Here is a 20,038-nt window from a genome sequence, read left to right as displayed (position 1 = left end):
TGGTGGTAAATTTTGTTTATTCTGCCATCCCCTAGAGCCTTTGAGAGATTCTCCACCTACTTCTTAGCTGCCTTGGCCCAGAAATGACTCTCTTTCCTATTACTTCCATTTCTTTGGTGAGCACTAGTCACACGGATGTGAAGGGAGCTGGGACGTATAGTCTCTGACCAGGAGACTCATCCCAGCAACAAGCCCTTTCTGTGCACTGGGAATTACAAATCTTTGGTGGATAGAGCTTTCTTCACCAGAGTTTAAGGCAGAACACTAGGAATGGGAGACCTGAGAAGCCATTACAACAAGCCGTCACAACAAGTAGAAATTCTGGTCTGACCCAGGATGAGAACAGAAGGAATGGGCAGAAGACGATGGCAACAGGTTTTTTTCATGGTGTAATTTCTGAAGTACTTCTGAATTAATTATAAATTGAGAAGGAGTTTCATAACAACCTGTGAGCTGAGCGCTTTTGTTTCTAAATCAGTTCAGGTCATCTGTCAGTTTCTCCTCAAGTATTATTTTGTGTCCCCAAAACAATGGTGTAGTCAGTCCTAGACCACGGTTTAAGAAAGCTTAAGTCAGACATTGGGGAATGAGATGTTTCTCAGTGAAGCTGTTAGGATCATTCACCTACCTCACCCTAGTCCCTAAATCGGCTCCTAAAAACAGAGGAGAAAAATAACAACCTATACTTGTACATTGATTTTACCAAGAGTCAATGTTTGCCTTACTCCCTTCTTCCAGAGGGCTTAGTTCCAGAGTTTACCAAAATCTTTTCTGATTCTCAGAGACATCCTGGCAATGATGTTGGGCTCATCTTTCCCACTGGTTTGCATGAGTTTCAACTACTAAAGAGGACTGTGGAGAGCCTGGCTGAAGGAATCTGTAATTACTGGATGACTTGGGTGCTGTGAAAGCCTATTCTCCTAATTGCTTTGCTTTCATTAACCATCCCTGGAACAAGCTTTGGGCTTTTAATTATTAGCATATTCACTTTAAAAATTAGAAAAAGGTGCTATTTTCTCATTAATTTGACTATGAGATAGCAAGATGAAAAAACTTGGCCCCTGGGTACTCGGTTATTATTTTACTAATTGCTAAACAAAAGAAATTAATAAAGACAAACAGCAATGGCCCCTCATTAACTAAATCTAAAATTCTCATGTCCAGGTCTTTCTCTCTCTCTCTTTCTTTCTCTTTTTAATGTAGAGACTTTCTGTAGGGAAAAATATACCTGTGACCGAGAGACTGATCAAAATGAACTACCCAAGATTTAATAAGAACCCTGATGGAAAAGAACAGAAATGTGTCTAGAGAGAAACTTCAAAGTGTTTTCCAGATGTATGAAATAGATGCCTCAGCAATTGCTATTTGACATGGAGAAGAAAGGGTCTAGGAGGGAGCCCAGCAGTGACTCCACAGGAAAACAGAAGCCCTGACAGGTGGGCCACCTGTTGGCAGGCATTGTCCAGGTGGTCGGCCCTGTGCTCTCCCCTCCCTGCTCCTGGGGTATCAAGGCTAAATGGCCTCACTGTGGTGAGGACAGGAGCTGTCCAGGGACCCAGTCCTTCTTGAATCAAAGGGGGGCAGAAGAGCAAATTTGATTTAACCCAAGGGGTGCAGTCACTTTTATACTTTATATAGACAATACTCCTCTCACCATTATGGTTATGTTTCACATGGGAAATGATGAACAAATCTTTAATCCTATTGAAGCCTTACTTAGCAATCACTCAAATTCTCTTCTGATCTAAATAATAGTCTTTCCACACACTGCTTCACTACAAAGCCCTTTCACAAAGGCTTATTCGTTTTAGCCTCAAGGCCTGGGGCAGGACTTGTATCACTGTTCTGTTCCACAGAGGTGGACGATGGTGGAGTGGTCATGACTAAATAACATTCAAAAAATCATCCATTTCAGCTATTCGATCCAGCCTCCTACCTCCTCCCCACCCCAATTTTATAAACATAGGAAGCTTGCACCCTCCAGGAATGGGAAAAAGAGACTGCATTTGGATTTGAGATTCTTTTCACTGCTTAATGTGCAGGGATGATGAAAAGTGATCAAAAGGAAGGTTCGGATCTCTGCTGCTGGGTTTTCAGCTCCTGAATAAGAAGCCCTTGCTGCAGTGTGCACACGAGCGATAGTCAGTTAGGAAATTCCCTACCAATAGCAATAATTCTCAGTTACTAGCACAACTGGAAGGAAAAAGAGAGCATAGGAAATTCAGTAATGCAGGGCCCACTCTCCACCAGAACATGGCGTCAGACAGGTCTGGGTTCAAATTCTGGCTCCACCTCCCAGTGGCTTTGCAAATTCGGCCCTATGACATCACCTCTCCGCCCTGGGGTTTCCTGATGCACACAAGGAGGGCAATGACAGGGTGCATCTCCTGGAGTGGCTGTGTGATTTAAATGACATGGTATACATAATACACCAACACCTGGCTATTATTATCACTATTGAGATTTAATACACCTTTCTCACCCTGTCAGACCTCAATGCCATCTTTTGCCTTAATTACACTTACTGCCTAAAGGATTTATCCAATATCACCTTGTGGTGTTAGCTCTTTTCTTAATGACTATGCCCTGTCTCCTCAAGTCAAGTGTAGTCTTTGAAGGATGGAGACCTATTTTCTTGGGCCTCTCTAGAGCACTCATCACTGTGTCATGTACACAGTTGGGTGTTCAAGAGAAATTTCTGAATTAATGCCACCTTGTTATAGAGCTCTGAAGTCATTCCCACTTTTTCCTTACTACTGAGAGCTTGAGAGTCAATGAAAATTTTAATGGAAAAAGGCCTGGAGGTGGAAGGGAGTGGGGGCAGGAAAACAACACTGAATTTATTATGAATCAAATTGGCCAAGACTGGGTTTATTCCACTCATTAGTTATGTCCTTGGGGGTCATGGAGAAAATAAATTCTACCCCATAGAGTTTATGTTAGGCTACATAGCATGTGTTGGCATGTGGGAGGGACTCAGCAAGTGTTCGGTCTTTTCCTTTTCTCTACATTGATGACATCAATGAAATGCAAAATATTTATAAGTTTTTCCTTCCTGTATAGCTGCCATTACTAGGTTTGCATTATTACCAGTATAATTACCTTTGCGATACCCAAACCATGTTCATACATATAGGCCAGATTGAACATGGCTTGTGCACTCTGGTATTTGTCAGCTGCGATGCTGTAATGTGTGGCTGCTGTTTGATAGTCTTTCTTAGTCCCATAGCCATAGTAATGGTAATCTCCGATTTTCACTCTAGCGAATGCATTGCCTAATAGAAATATTAGAACAAGAAAAAAATCTCAAATTATTCATGTGTAGTTCCCAGTAATTCAACCTAATGATACTCAATATAAAAAAAGAAGAAAAAAACCACTCATAATCCCAGAATCAAGATGAGATATGATTTAGGGATTTAAAACACAATGCTAACTGTCTTCACTGAGGGGTAACTCCCATGGTATAGTACAAATATCCTTAATATTTTTATCTTTTTTTAATGGCCACACTCACAGTATATGGAAGTTCCTAGGCCATGGTGAATCCTAGCCACAGCTGCAACCTATGCCACAGCTGTGCCTATACTGGATACTTTACTGAACTGTCTGGGGCCAGGGATCAAACTCACATCACTGCAGCAACCCAAGCTGCTGCGGTTGGGCTCTTACCCCACTGCTCCACAGTGGGAACACTCAAATGTCCTTAAAGAATAAAAAAGTAGTAATTTTACCTTTTAAATTCATTTTTTGAAGGTAGGTCAACTCTTGGGAAACTGGATCCCACCCCTCCTTTTCTCAGACTTCACTCCTGAAACTCTACTCTCCTGTGTCACCAGTTTCTCCCCCTTTTCTGGTCCCATCAGTCACCCAAACACACTGTAGTATCATCTATGAACAAAAGCAAACCCTTTATCCCATGGCATCTCCCTGTAACTTCTTCCCATTGCTCTCTCATGTCACACTCAGCCTTTTCAAAAGTGTCTTCTATAATCACTGCAAAGCTTCACCTCTCACATACTCTTTAACCCATTCCAGTCTGGCTTCTGCCTCCTTCTCCTTGGAATGGCTGCTTTCAAGGTGGTTTATGACTTCCATGCAACCAAATCCCTTGGCCATGTCCCTGTCCTATCTCACTGGACCTCTAAGCTGGACTGGACTCCCTGGAGCTATCTTCACAAGCACTTTCTTCTCTTGACTTCTCTCAGGCCTCTCCTTTTCTTCTATCTTTCCCTCCCTTCCTTCCCCCCTCCCTTCCTTCCTTTCTTTTGTCTTTTTAGGGCCGCACCTGTGGCATATGGAAGTCCCCAGCCTAAGGGTCGAACGGGAGCCACAACCACCAGCCTACGCCACAGCCACAGCACTGCCAGATCAGAGCGGAGTCTATGATCAACACCACAGCTCGAGGCAATGCTGGATCCTTAACCCACTGAGCAAGGCCAGGGATCGAACCCTCATCCTCATTTCCATATTCTCACTGCAAATGTTGTTTCCCTCTCAGAGCCTTCTCTGACTACCTTGTTAGACTACACATCAGTCTTTATCCTTCCCATCTGCATGTTTTATTTCCTCACAGCAATATCACTGTCATGTATTTACTAGTTTATTCTCTCTCTCTCATGAGAGAGAACTTTGAGGCTCTTAATCATTGGCATTGTCCCAGAACTGGAATGACACTTGATAAATATCTATGGAATGAATGGATAGGCATTGTAGGGAACTTTTAGGAAATGCTTTCCCCAGATGTTGTCTTTTATTATTTATTTATTTATTTATTTATTTTGTCTTTTGTCTTTTTAGGGCCGCACCCACGGCATATGGAGTTTCCCAGGCTAGGGGTTGAATCGGAGCTGTTGCTACTGGCCTATACCAGAGCCACAGCAACGTCAGATCTGAGCTGCATCTGCAAACTACACCACAGCTCATGGCAACACCAAAGCTTTAACCCACTGAGTGAGGCAAGGGATCGAACCCACAACCTCATGGTTCCTAGTTGGATTCGTTTCCACTGCGCCACGATGGGAACTCTGCCAGATGTTAAGTCTTTTAAAATCTTCATTTCCAACAAATACGAAAATATTCAGGAGTAGAAAAAAATTCATGTGACTTTTTAAGATACGGGTCTTCAGTCTTTTGAAGGCCATTTAGGGATGACCTCTAAGGGTCTCTTTGGGCTCCATGTTTTCATTCACTAGGACAATGTTGGTTGAAAAGATGAGGGACTGCTCATGTTGGCCATCTCCTTCAGCTGTTCAGCACAGTCTAGGCTTACTTGGAAAAGGAGAAGGTACCCCACGTAGTGTGGTCTGATGTGTATCATTAAGGGCTATAGGACTCCTGCCAAGTGTTTCTCCCCATTTGGACTAATGCAAAGCCTAAAATTATTCAAAATTGATTCCTTTGGGTTCTGAAGTTCTTTTTACCTTCTGTAATCCTCTCTTAAAATGTAATAACGCCATGAGACATCTTTAGCTTTCTCCAAGTAGAAAAAATGTCATAACATTCTTAAGCTGCCAAAGACATTAGTTATCAGGGTTTACTTCCCAGGTTCTTCAAAATGTAAAGGTAGTATGGGGGCAAGACCTTATAGAAATGATGCCCAGGATAGGAGTCTGAGTGGTCTAGAGAGGCAAGAGACTCTTGGAGCTCTAAAGAGAAACCCACTCCATCTCTAATTTTGCCCAAAGCTGCCTTGCTTTGACCTCAAGATTCCATCTGCACCATAACCACAGAGGAACAGAACTCTGTGCATTTTTGAGCTTTAAGAGCAGTAAGCAGGACCCCTGAGGTCTCCAAGAATGAAAGGTCATGAACAGGCAGATTCTCCGGAGGATTCATCTCCACCTTAAATAGGGGACTCACAGGGGTTATGTGGCAATCCTGACTGGCTCCCAAGGATCAGTTTCCCAGCCCCAGGGTAGTGGCTGAGTCCTGATGGTTTGATATCCTCCTCACCAAAAGCACTGCCAGTGACTGACTGGAAACTGAACTTTCATCACCAAATTTCTTAACCTTAGGTGAGCCACTCAGCAGCCACATCTTTGGGGATACTCATGCTTGACCTCTTTGGTGACACATGATTATTTTTAGTGGTCTGACATTTTTATATTGGTGAGCTCCGTTTAATATTAATATGCTCTTGTTCTGAATGTCTCCTTTCTTTGGTGCAACTTCCACAGCGTTTCCTGGCTTGAAAAAAAAAATTGTATTTGTTACAATTGAGCTGATTTGCTGTAACTAAGAGCTTGCTGGTGTTGTTTCCTCACTCCAAACAGGACTTTATTGCATTTTAGAAAACATGGACTTCTCCTTTTTTAGGGAATGTCTCACTAAAATCACACGACTGGCTTGCTGCTGCATTGCCAGCTTGGCTGGATCTGCAAAGGCACCACTGTGACTTTTTCTTCTGCCTCATTTAGCATCAGCTGAGAATTTTTTTTTTTTTTAAGTCCCATTCACTTCTTGTAGAAAAGGGATGATTCGGGCCTTAGCATGAGATAATTTTAAGAAATTTAATTGGAAGTAAAATTGCTCGTACTGCAAGAGAGTTCCTCACATATCCAATGCCAATAGTGACAGCTTTGCAGGATCTCTCTGCTTTCAGTAATATCTCTTAAGGAAAGAATGGAATGAAGCAAATGCCACCTGCCACTTCTTTCCCAACAGCACTGTCTTACATTCCTTATCACGTGTGATCCCTACATCAGAACATTGGAACTCCAGGAAAAGGGAGAGGATCTTGCTAATTAATTTTTCCCCCCTGATGCTACTATGGTTATAATAAAGATCTGGTTTGTGATCATCCTCATTGAGATATTTCAAAAGAAAAATCAAACAAGTCTTAGATCCGTAAGTAATTTTCCCTATAAACTCACTGAAATATAGGTCATATCTTTGATAAGTTCAAAAAACACCCAGCAAATGAGAGATGGAGGCTGGACCAAGAAAACTGATTTTTTTGAGTAAAACTGTCATGTTTCAAACAACTGTTCTGGTGCCATGGAGACAGCAATAGAAAAATTCCTATGGTTTGCTAAACCAGGGACCTTGAGAATAATAACAGAAATTCCTGGAAATGACCTCTAACTGAAAACTGGCCCTAACATCAGTACGGTTTGAGATACCATCTACCAGATATTCTGCACCTTTCTATGTGCCCAAGAATTTAGCTGGAGCAAATCAGATGAATAATAATGGACAGGGGCCAGGTAGAGCTCATTTTTATCTAAGTTCTATACCTTGAATAGCAGCTCGATTCCACAGGAGAAGTGCCATTGGGTACATCTTCTCTTTTTCAAGAATTTTAGCCTTTTCTAAAAAAAAAGAGAGAGAGAGACATCCCATTAGAAAGGCTTAACCCTGTAGTAAAGTCATATATGCATATGTATGATTGGGGAATTGCAGAGAATTTTAACTTATCTTACTAGATTCCAAAATGAATGCTGAATTGCTTTGAGCTACTTCATACCCCATTTCTGCAAGTAGTGCATATTGAACAAGAGAAGAATCTATATCACCATCCTTATAGGCAAAGTATGCTGACAGGAATTTCTCAGCCCAGTGGCCTAGTTCACAGACGCCTTTATAAAGCTGTATATGGGAAGAGAAATCAAGTGGACTAGTTAGTCAATACACTTCATCTCAGGCAAATGATAAATGACATCAATCTTCAGTTCCTGCTGGTTGGTCAGGCAAGGATTTCAGGTCTAAAGCATGGCATTTGAAAATTATTTAGAATAAGGAGTTAAAACCTTTCATAGGCACAAAGATTACAAGTGTGTAATTTTCTGTCTTAAACTTCCTGGGGCTTATTTTAAATTTGCGAAATGCACTCGTCTGACTTGGAGGCTATTTGACAGGACAAAAATGTATCAAATTCTGTTTTTTAAAAAAAGGTCTTTCTGGGCACTGCTGCCCTGCAAGGGTAAGTTATAAGGCTGCAGCTGATGTGGAAAAGAGAGAATGAAGGGAAGACAGTGCCTGAGGGTGTAGGTGACATAATGGTGAGGGAGGTGTGCAGAGCTCTGTGGGGACAACTGTCACCTTAGCTGAATAGCCCTTATGTAACCAAAAGAGGTTAACTATACATAATTCATTAGGAAGTTGGCAAAGGAGCAAATCTAAAGATAGATTATTAGCTGGCAGCTTTTGAAATGAGCTTCAAAGGGGCCAGATCGCAACATGGAGGTATTTATATTGGCGCAGCGGATGTGTTTCATAAATCAATGAAGGACATTAAGGTCCTAAAAGCATTCTTTTGAAAAGTGCATCACTGTCCCAGGCTAAAAGAAGTCACTTTCTCAGTTGTCATCCAAATCATCAAAAAAAAAAAAAAAAAAAAAAAAAAAAAAACCCAAAAACCTAAGGATGTTGCTCTCTAGAAGGAAGTAGGTTACATTTTCCAGGCTAAATCCAGCCTCTCATTTCCCAAGTCACAACTGCCAATCCTGCTAGAAATGCATAGTTGTCCTGGGGATTTGATAGCAGGCTGAAACAGGGCTCCGTAACTGAATTCAGAGGCAAGCTCTGAACTTGATGAAAAGCCAAATGTAAGACAGGAGGGGGTCGATTCTCTCCCTCCCTTTCCCAGTCTGAGTTGCATCACTGCTTTTCCTTTCTGGCAAATGTTGGTGCTCACATCATCAGCAGGAAGAAACAAGATAATATCCATAAAATCAAAGGCACCAAAATTGAAGGGCAGTAGCACCACTTCTGTGTGAAAAATGAAAAGCACTTCAGAAACAGCCCATTATTTACCTCCACAGCAGTTCTGCATGATCTTAACACTCCTGTTCCTGTGGCGTACATCTTGGCCAGGTAATAAATGGCGAGGGGCTGCCCACTCTGAGATGCCAAGTAAAAATATTTGAAGGCAAGTTTATAATCCTTCCATACTCCAGAGCCAGCTGAAAATTAAAATTATTTTGAGCCACCCCTTATTTATATTATTTTTTACATTATAGTCTATGGATGTAATGGTCATAGTGATGCCTGCTACTTAAATAGGATGAGAAAAGCCAATGGAAAGCCCAGCTACTCTAAATCCACTATTTGGGGGGAGAAAAAGCTGACTTAGTAAGACTATATGGAAATGTATGTTCATGGCGCCTTTTCTCATGAAAACATCTCCTCAATATGGTGTAACTAAAGTTCATGAAAAGGAGTCCAAGTTCTGAGGACCAGAAGCCCCTCGCCCCCCAATAATGTGTCTCACCATCCCCATCATCCTCCCACACCAGGAGACCATAGCTCTTCCCAGCCAGAGCTATGGCATTTGAAGCAGGCAAATCCTGGCTCCAGGAGGCCAGCGCAGACTCAACTCATGCTTGGGGCCAGGAGAGGCTTTTGGAACTAGGGTGGAGGATCAGCTGCTCCCAGCAGTTGGAGTTCTTGTCTTGGCTCTTGATTACTCCTTTTGTGACTTGGGCACCCGTAGGCACTTCATTTGCACAGGGAGGGGCTTTCCCTAGGTGGTTCTTAAATTTCCTTCCAGCTCTAACATTACTTAGCCTTTAGATGGAGTGTCATGTTGCTGCTAAGAGCCGCTGAGAGCAAACTCACTTGGGTTTGAGTCTCAGCTCTACTAAATATGTGATCTTGTGCGAGATGTTTGCCCTTGAGAGGTGGCTCAGTTTGCGCATCTATACACTGTGGGATCCCACTAGATGTGTTGAGAGGACTAAAGGAGTAAATACATAGAAAGACTTAAACATTACCCATAACTATTACTCTTATTCTAGAAGTGTGAGGAACTTGAAAGATCCTAGGCCTGGAATTTGGAATAAACTGAAAGAAGAAGGCCATCTTAGGCAACCTCCCAAGACAGTACAGAAGAGGCCAACAGGCCCTCTATCTGGGCTACTGTGGAAAACATCAGTTGATCTCTTGGCCAGATCTGAGGTTTTTTTCTTTCTTTCTTTTTTTTTTTTGGTCACACACATGGCATATGGAAGTCCCCAGGCCAGGGATGAATCTGAGTGGCATCTGTGACCTACCCGGATTGGGATCAAACTGGCAATATCCCAGAGACAAGCCAGATCATTAACCCACTGCACCGCCACAGGAACTCTGCCAGATCTGACTTCGTGATGACGTGCTCTGCTGCTGCTCTTGCTCCACCGCTGAAAGGGAGGAACTTAGCAGGGATACTTCGGTATGTTCAGATCTCCTGGTAATGTGCCACTCTCTTTTTCTCTCAGTCACCACAGAGATCATTACAGACCTTCATGGATTTCTGAGACTTCCTACCCCAATCACTTTACCTTTGCTCTCTGAAGGTAATGTTGTACCTCTGAGCTCATGGAGGTAACCCTCACATTATCTTTCTTCACTTGCCTCTCGTCCCAGATTTACAACAGCACCATCTATTCCACCATTTCTCCAGTCTTTGAGGGTGAAAAATCTCTCCATTTTATCAAGGCTGATGAGGGCCCTGCCTACTTGGACCTGATCATATATGTTCAGACTTGCCACGGGTCCGATAAGGTCAGAAATGCCACCTATATTTTCCCAGAACCTCTTCATCCATGATCTCATCTTCCCCATGATATATTAACCACTCCCACTGGTTGGTTCTTTTTTTTTTTTTTTTCTGCCAAAAATTATGCTCAGGTCTCTCACCACCTAAAAAAGAACTCCCTCTTGATTCTCAGTCCCCTTCATGCTATTGTTTCATCTCTCTCCTCCATTTAAAGGTATACCACTTCCATGAGTATTTTTGCTCATCCACTTCCTCACCTTTGATTTACACCTCAACCTATTGTATCTGGCTTCCATCCCAACCAGTTCAATGACCTCACAGACATTCTCCTTTTTGATAAGTCCAATGGATACTTGGCCTTTTCCTGCTTTTTTTTTTTTTTTTTTAAGTGAGAACTGGGCTTCTCAGTGAATTTCAGAGGGGTGCTCATTCATTTACTCCTTCTTGAAAGTTCTCTACCCTCTCCTCTTTAAGATCACCTCTTCCTCACCCCATTCCCCTGACCATGCCTTTTCAGTCTTCTTGTGACCACTCTTTCTCTGCCTATCTTTTCAATATGGCACCAGGGATCACCAAATTTCTCACCATGGTCCAATCCTCCTTCCTCTCATACTCTCTCCTTTTCCTTTGCAAACTCAGCTGCTCTTAACTAATGCCTGTATGTTCATGCCACCGAAATCTTTATCTCCAAGTTTGACCTTTCTTGTGAGTTTCATCCTTGCTGCTGGGCATGTGTACTGGATGTCCCAAGGCACCTCAAACTTAACCTCTTCAAAGGTGAACTTTCTGATTGCATCCCCTCGCCTTCTCCCCCAACTGGTGTCTTTTTCCTTCTGACTTCTTCAAATTCTTCTTCGAATTGCTGCCTGAATGTTCTATCTAAACCACTCACACCAACCTGTTGATTTGTGTTTAAAAAAGGAGCAGACTTAATTATGCATTTGTCATTCTAAGTAAAGCAGCCATATGTGTAGCACTTACAGTAGTACATAAAGCCTAACTGAAACTGTGCGTTTGGCCATCCTTTCTCTGCAGCTTTCTGAAAGTATTTAAGGGCTTCTGCATAATTCTGCAAGATAATTACATTTTGTTACTCAAATGCACATGCATAACTCCATGGTAACAATTGCTTTCCACTTATTTTAAGAGTACAGTTGGTGCCCTATGTAATTTAGGCTAATTAAAGTAGTATCAGAAACATTATACATTTTATTTCATTATTAGCTTCTATTAGGAAATAATTATCTCATTTTCATTGTAAATCATGTCTTTTCCTACACTGACAGTAGGTTTTGTTAGATATTAGAGGAAGGTCACTCAAAAGACAGAGGTGAAAATAAGAAGATAAATTTCTCTATCAAAAAATTCTCATGGTTGGATGATTTCTAAGGTTACTTAGAATCTATGATTCTAAGATATAATTAGGGTTGTTTTTCTTGTCACAATCTTGTTCTATGTCTCGGCAGATATTCCACTGGATTATTTTATTCTTTTTTATCAGGTATGATAGCTTGCCAAATCAGGTAACAGAGATTAACTCCTTTAAATTAACCAACAACCATGAATTTCACCTTAACAAATTGCTAAAGACATGTTGAAAAGATAATGAAATTATTTAACTTACCACAGGAACTCCTTTTCCATAAAAATAAAGAAGACCGAGCCCGTGAAGGCCAATTGCATTGCCCTAGAACAGGTTTAAAAATCCAAGTCAAGCCTCAGAGAATTCACAATAAGGAAAATTATTGCAAAATCATTCACAGTATTTGAAATGCACCTAGTGGGAGATGAATTAAAGCAGGTTAATCAGGCAATTGGCAAGTGATTCAGACCCTCTCTAGTTTCTCCTTTCATACTTTCATAACCTCTAACTAGAAATGAAAAGAGGGAAATGAGAGTCAAAGCTTTCCTCTAGTCTTTTATTCAGTATTTATTTAGTGCTTGCTTTGTGTGTGACTCTGAAATAGCCACTGAGAAGAGGTAGAAGGTGAAAGTCAAAAGATGAATAAACTGTGATCTCTGCCTTATAGGCTTCTGACCCACTAGGCAGGACCTTTGAATCATGTTAAATGTTCTAAGTCCTCCAGTAGTAACAGAAGGATGGTGTTGTGGGTGCCTAGAAGAGGGACACTCAACTGCCTGGTAGAGGCTGGGGACTGAGCAGATTGAATTGTCAGAGGTGGTTTCAACACAGACATTCTAGCTGAGTCTTAAAGGATATATAGGAGTTTTTCAGAAGGGAGAAGTCTATCTAGACACTTATTCCCTGCTTTGGTCAAAAAAGATTGACAGAAATGGCCAAATAACATTTTACCGGCTCTGTCAATTTCAATATAGCTATTATAGATGGTAAAGCACTGTTGGCATATATTTCTACATTCAAATTTTACTGCTTATCAGAGTTCCTGTTGTGGATCAGTGGTAATGAATCTGACTAGGATCCATGAGGATACTAGGCTAACCCTGGCCTCGCTCAGTGGGTTAAAGGATCCAGCACTGCTGTGAGCTGTGGTGGAGGTCACAGATGTGGCTGTGGTTGTGGTAGGCTGGCAGCCGCAGCTCCAGTTTGACCCCTAGCCTGAGAATTTCCATATGCTCCAGGTGTGGCCCTAAACAAAGTAAAAAACAAACAATTGCAGCTTATGACATCACCAATTTTTTCTTTTTCACTTAATACTAAATTGATAACTATTTCTTTTTCTGATTAGTATTCTAAATAGTCTAGGGAAGCAGAGTTCCCCTTGTGGCGCAGCGGAAAGGAATTCGACTATGAACCATGAGGTTTCAGGTTCGATCCCTGGCCTCACTCAGTAGGTTAAGGATCCAGCATTGCTGGAGCTGTGGTGTAGGTCACAGACACGGCTTAGATCTGGTGTTGCTTTAGCTCTGGCTGGCAGCTACAGCTCTGGTTAGACCCCTAGCCTGGTAACCTCCATGTGCTATGGGTGCAACCCTAAAAAGACAAAAGACAAAAAAAAATCATCTAGGGAAGGGAGTGTTTAGCACACTTAGTATTTAACATGTGCAAATATATTGATATTTAGCATATTGATCCTGGATGAAGAGTGAACCTTGAAAATGACTATCTCAACCAGGAAACTCACTTTCCTTTTATCTCCCATCACACATTTCACCCTCTAGTGACTAAGGAGCCATGTTTGGCCACTTGGTTTTCATTCAGCAGATCGGTAGGACTGTTCTCACAGGTTTATAGTCTTTTCTCAGGAACTTAGGTTCTGATTGAAGATTCTCCAAATATCTTTTTACCAACTAAATGTATTTATTTGTAATTATTTTTAATAACTTAACAATTGAAACGTAATTATTGCAGATGCTGCCAGAGTACTACTCAGTGATACAGGAGCAGCACATAACTAGAGAAAGCATAGTTCAAAAACAAGTTCAAGACTCCAAAGTTTGAGCCTAAGCGTATCAAAGGGTTAGCTATTGTAAGAACTCTTGAGGACTGCCCACCTATATTTAAAACAGGTGGTATATATTTACTCCCTTCTTCCCTCTCCTCTTCTGATTACATCTACCTGTGGTCTCAAGAGTTTTGGGATAGTTCGCTCTGTGGGTAATGAGGCCTGGTATGATTAAGGTAGTTAAGTCTAGTGACTCTATGTCCTTTTAACTATCCTCATTTTGATGTTGAGAAAAATGAGAGGGAAGGGAAATGAGAGTAGAAGAGAAAAGGTTAAAACACTGAAGACAAATTACTTTCTCTAAGAGAATCCCTGAGAAACCAGGGGCTCATTGGGTGACTCACCAAATGCTTAAGGCCCAGAGTACCTGTTTAGAGTGTTCAGGTCAGGAGTGGCCAACTCAGATACCCCCAGAACCATGCAGGTAATGTAATAGGTACATGAAGCCAGGTGATGGGGGAGTGGCAGAGACTGAGGCACCTGCCCTGTCTAAAGGCAGCAGCAACTCCACTCTCTGCTGCCACCAGTTGTTGTCACGTGGAGTGACCTCCCCATGTGGTCAGCTCTTCTTATTTTCCACAAAAAGCTGGATGTCCAGATTTTGATATGATTTTTTTAATTTAATTTTTATTTTATATTGGAGTATGGCTGATTTACAATGCTGTGATAGTTTCAGGTGTACAGCAAAGAGATTCAGTTGTATATACACATACATCCGTTTTTTCAGATTCTTTTCCCATATAGGTTATTACAGAATATTAAGTAGAGTTCTCTGTGCTATATAGTAGGTGCTTTTTGATTATCACTATATAGTAATTTATCCCCTCCCCCATGGTTCCTCTTTGGTAACCATACGTTTGTTTTTGAAGTCTATGAGACTGTTTCTGTTTTGTAAATAAGTTCATTTTTTTTAGCTTTCACATGTAAGTGATATCATATGATGAAATTTCCTAATTTTTAGAACACTTTCTGAGCCAAACGAAACATATGTGTAGGCAGTACCCCCCATACACAGCTTCTGCTTTAGGGTCCAGTGCTCTTCTCAGGTTAACTGATATGAATTTAGGGAGCAGATGGTCATATTTGGCAAATATTTAATGAACCCCTACTGGGCCCTAAGACCACTGCCCTCCTCTAGTTGAAGAGTCATGGCCTTCAGACAATAGGAGAGAAGGCACAAGGTAGAAGCAGTAAAGTTCTAGCAGTACACAGAATGAATGCAGGGTAAACTCAGAAGAGGGAGTTTGAGGGGGGAGGGGTGGCTTTGTGGAGGGAGAGAGGATTGGGCTCTGCTCTGGGGGATGGGTATTCAGGGTGGGGGATGCTGGAAAGGGAGGAGGACTGGCTAAAGTGTGAAGAAGGGGATGGTTCTGAGGTGTTCAGAGGAGTGAGAGAGAAAAACAGAAGAATAGATCCAACTTAGGCCCAACATCACACAGGATAACTGTTCATGTTTCTGAATATGACACAAGCCATAAATTCTATAGCTTTGTATCCTGGTACTGATACGACTTTAAAAAATTTAAAAAGCAACAGTTTTTTTAAAAAGTAGTAAAAGAAGAAAATGGGGGAGTTCCCATTGTGGCTCAGCAAAAATGAAACCCACTAGTATCCATGAGGATGTGGGTTCCGGCTCAGTGGGTTAAGGATCCAGTGTTGATGTGGGGTCAGTCATAGATGAGGCCCAGATCTGGCCTTGCTGTAGCTCTGGTGTGGTCCAGCAACTACAGCTCTCATTTGGCCCCTAGCCTGGGAACTTCCATATGCCTCACCTGTGGCCCTTAAAAAAAACCAAAACAACAAGATAGCTAGCGAGCGAGCAAGCAAGCGAGAGAGAGAAGACTACTGGTGTGCAAGAGTGGGAGATAGAAATTCTTTACTTTGGTAGTGACCCCAAGTGAGAAATCTAATACATTGTCCCTGAGATGCTAAAGGCTTACATGGCCATGTCCACCTGATGCTATTCAGAATAATCCCCTTAAATACAGTTTTAGATTTCCTCTATAAAGGAAGATAAGCTTAGGTTTAGAACATGAGTAGCTCAGTTCACTGCTGGTAATACAGCCCTGAATAGCTTGCGAGCCAGTAATTTACACACTCAGCTCCCTGCATTCTTCCTTTGTGGAGACAAATCAGCATTATTTGCCCATTATAAGAGAGCGTCCTCTGTTACATTACTCCACCTCTTTTTCAGTTTGCTCTCCTTGTCATCCTAATCGAATGGTACTCTGGATGACTGTCTTGCTGAGCAACAATTTCATATAAATTACTAGGGAGAGAAGCCGAATACCAGGCTGCACAGTAATTTACACCACAATAGCAGCAGCTCCGAGGTGCCAGTCATTTATAAATAGGCTCCTAAAGCAGCGTGTGGGCTTTTAAAGACTGAGAACAGTTAAAAATATTCCCCATTTGAACACTTCACTATTGCCAGCATTGCAGTCTGACAGTGTAAGACAACAGAATGCTTCCTACTGTGCAGGGAGAGAAAGTTTATCAAGGCATTAGGTTGGTGGGTATTGCCAGGAGGACATTCTTTATGCACTAAAGGGGTTTAGGGTAGTTTACTAAATTTTATCTGATAAGATAGTGGCCTCACCGAGCTTAGGAACCAAGGCAAAAACTTCAATGGGCCTGGTCTCCAGGACATACAGACAACTCATACAACTCAACAGCAAAAAAACCAGCCAATCAAAGGATGGACAGGGGACCTGGATGGGCATTTCTCCAAAAAAGACATACTGACGGCTGGTAGGCACATAGGGGGATGCTCCACATTGCTAATAATTAGAGTGATGCAAATCAAGACACTGGTCAGAATGGTCATCATTAACAAGTCTACAAATAACAAATGCTGGAGAGGGTGTGGAGAGGGGGGAATCCTCCTTCACTGTTGATGGGAATACAAATTGGTACAACCAATATGGAAAACAGTATGGAGGTTCCTCAGAACCATGTGATCCAGCAGTCCCCACTCCTGGGCATGTATCCAGACAGAGCTATGGTTCAAAGAGATGCATGCAGTCCTATGTTCATTGCAGCACTGTTTGCAGTGGCCAGGACCTGGGGGTAGCCTGACGAATAGATTAAGAAGATGTGGTGCATATGTACAATAGAATACTACTCAGTCATAAAAAGAAAAAAATAATGGCATTTGCAGCAACATGGTTGCAACTAGAGATTCTTATACTAAGTGAAGTAAGTGGGAGGGAGAAGGGTAGATATCATATGGTAGTGCTTGTATGTGGAATATAAAATAAGGTGCAAACAAACCTACCTGCAAAGCAGAAACAGACTCTCAGACACAGATAATGGATTTGTGGTTGCCAAGGGGGAGGAGGGAGGGAGTGGGATGGACTGGGAGTTTGGGGTTGGTAGATGCAAACTCTTGCATTTAGAATGGATAAGCAATGAGATCCTACTGTACAGCACAGGGAAAAATATCCAATCTCTTGGGATAGAACATGATGGAAGGTAGAATGAGAAAAAGTATATGAGAGCACCTTTGCATACCAAGTCAGCCTTTCCCAGCATGGGAAACATGTTTTGAATATATTCTTTAGCCCACTGCAAGCATCAGGTGTACATAGATCATTTGGCAGCTGAGTGGCTCTATAAGACTAGTTCTACCTGAGGCCTACGTGGAAAAAGGCAAGGGTTGCTTTCCTGGGGAAACCACCATTGGTGCTGCTGTTCTTTTACTGAGTGTCATATGCTTTGTACATCGGAACCTAGAAGCCTGTTTTTTGTTGTTTGTGAGATTGCTACAATGTGGGTTATGGCCTAACTTGCTAGGTTGTATTTCCACTATGGTGAAGAGATTGCCTTTCCATATCAAATCAGCCTTTTTCAGCATGGAGAACACATTTAAGTGTGTTCTAAGCTAGTTGAGCCCACTGCAAGCACCTAGTGCACATACAACACTTGGTAGCTGAGCAACTCTCTATACCTTGTTATACCTGAGGCCTTTGTGGGAAAAAAAGCAATGGTTGCTTTCCAGGGGAAACCACCATTGAGGATGATGGCCTTTCACTGAATGGCATACCCTTTGCAAGTAGGAAGCTAGAAGCCTCCTGTTTTGTGTCATTTGTGAGACTGCTCTCATGCAGGTATTGGCCTAGCTAGCTGTACACTGCATTTCCACTATAGTGAAGAGAGTGCCTTTTCATACCACATCAGCCTTTTCCAGCATAGAAACATGTTTTGAGTGTGTTCCAAGCTAATTAAGTCCACTGCAAGAATCTAGTGTACACAGAGCACTTGGCAGCTTTGTAGCTCTATAAGCCTTATTATACCTGAGGTCTATGTGGAAAAATGGCAAGGGTTGCTTTCCTGTGGAAACTACCATTGGGGCTGGTGTTCTTTCAATGAGCAGCATACAGTAGCTTAAGGATCCAGCATTGTCACTGCTGTGGCTCAGGTCACTGTTGTGGTGAGGGTTCAATCCCTGGCTGGGAACTTCTGCACGACACAAGCACAGCCAAAAACAAATAAGCAAACAAAACAAAAAAGCAAGATGTGTCTCCTCCTATGCTAACCCCATATTTTATTGTGAATGATATTCTTCTTCACCAGGACCCTAAACTCCTAAACTTTCCAGGCCCATTAACCGGGCCATGGGGCTTTGGAGTTAACTCTTCAGCACCAGTCTACAGGTAATAAAAGGCAAACATTTTTACATGTTTACAGAAATGGGCTGAGTACATACCTTATTAGCTGCCATAGAAAAGTATTTGAAGGCAGTAGCATTATTTTGTGGTGCTGCAGCGTTCCCCTCTAAGTACATCTACAAAGAACAAAAAAGATGTAAAAATTAAGGAATTTGAGGGCAATGGAAATGTTTTAGAACTACATAGAGGTGATAGTTGCACAACATTGTGAATGGAGTAAATGCCACTGAAGTGTACACTTTAAAGTGGTTAACTTGGGGAAGATCCAAGCTGGTCTAATGGTCGCCACTGTGACACAGATTTAACCCCTGGTCTGGAAACTGAGATCCTACATCAAGCCACTACAGGCCATGGTCAAATAAATAAAATAAAAAATGACGAACTTTGTTATTTGAATTTCATCTCCATTTTAATAAAAGGAAAAACTAAGGAACCAATCCATTATGTATATTCTGGAGTGCTCTGACCCAAGGGCAAAAAAATCATCCTATTTGTGTTTTTCATGTTTCCTTGCATCTAAATTTACTGTATGTAGTAGCACTTCTGGATGCAGGGCACTTGTCCCCATGGTTACCAATGCAGATTGGCTGCGGGGAGCCAAGGATGGCACCTTTGAAGGAGAGAAGATGCCTTTCCAGAGGAAACCTCCAATGGCTGTTCTCATCAGGGATGGCCCAGGGATGGACTTTGTTCAGCCTTGAGCTTGTTTTCACCCTAGGGATGGAGAAAGGAGGCACCTCTCTGGGTTGAGACCTGCCCGTCTTTGAGGTACAACTAGCCCAGATCTCCTGTCACACGCCAGGGGCTCAGGGGCTCTGAGCTATACTTGGCCAGGAGCCCTGGGCCACATGCATTTTCAAGATTGCTCTTGGTGCCCCAGATAAAGACTGCTACTTCCCAAAATATCACCTGAAGAATCCTACCCTCAGTTTGTAGCCAAATGTCCTGCATAGCTGCTTCTGTGAAAGAGGGACGCAGCCCTGTCACCCCACACTGGGTTCAATTAGCTGGTACTCTTACGTTTTAAGAAATGAGAAATACTGATCAAGATGAAGCTTTTACCTTTCCTATAAATGCCATGGCATTTGCACTCCCAGCTTTTGCTGCCTTTAAGAAGTAGTATAATGCCTTCTGGAGAGAAAAGGAACACGTATTATTGATAGCCATGAACATAACTTAAAAAATAGCTTTCAAACCAAATTTTATTTCATTCAACATGCATTAAAAAATATCTATGAAATGCCCACTTTGTTCAAGGCACTACTCCAAGTGCTATTTCAATCACAAACCTGAAGAGTGGGCTATATCTATCTATCTATCTATATCTATATCTACATCTATGTATCAAATATATAATTTTAGAATGTGAGGCTTGTTTCTCACATTTGGAAAGACATGATGGGCATGTGGCTTTGAGGAGGAGAGAAATCCCAGAAATAGTCCATTATTTAAGAAAAAAAAGC

General features: G+C 41.9%; 1 protein-coding gene across 2 annotated transcripts in view; it reads right to left on the bottom strand.

Annotated features, from left to right (window-relative positions):
* The window catches only part of SEL1L2 (SEL1L2 adaptor subunit of ERAD E3 ligase), a 113,832-nt gene that overhangs the window by 5,758 nt on the left and 88,036 nt on the right, over window positions 1-20,038 (bottom strand). Inside the window, exons 11-18 of one of the 2 annotated variants that reach the window (XM_047770365.1) lie at window positions 19,638-19,706; window positions 18,614-18,691; window positions 12,105-12,167; window positions 11,462-11,549; window positions 8,758-8,906; window positions 7,425-7,590; window positions 7,239-7,313; window positions 3,103-3,275 (exon numbers count right to left, since the gene is read on the bottom strand). In XM_047770365.1, the coding sequence (XP_047626321.1) occupies window positions 3,103-3,275; window positions 7,239-7,313; window positions 7,425-7,590; window positions 8,758-8,906; window positions 11,462-11,549; window positions 12,105-12,167; window positions 18,614-18,691; window positions 19,638-19,706 (861 nt within the window). The remainder of the gene's footprint in view (window positions 1-3,102; window positions 3,276-7,238; window positions 7,314-7,424; window positions 7,591-8,757; window positions 8,907-11,461; window positions 11,550-12,104; window positions 12,168-18,613; window positions 18,692-19,637; window positions 19,707-20,038) is intronic. The other variant, XM_047770366.1, reaches the window with a different exon arrangement.

Source organism: Phacochoerus africanus, chromosome 3 (genome assembly GCF_016906955.1).
Source record: "Phacochoerus africanus isolate WHEZ1 chromosome 3, ROS_Pafr_v1, whole genome shotgun sequence".
Taxonomy (NCBI): domain Eukaryota; kingdom Metazoa; phylum Chordata; class Mammalia; order Artiodactyla; family Suidae; genus Phacochoerus; species Phacochoerus africanus.
This window is presented reverse-complemented; position numbering and strand designations above follow the sequence as displayed.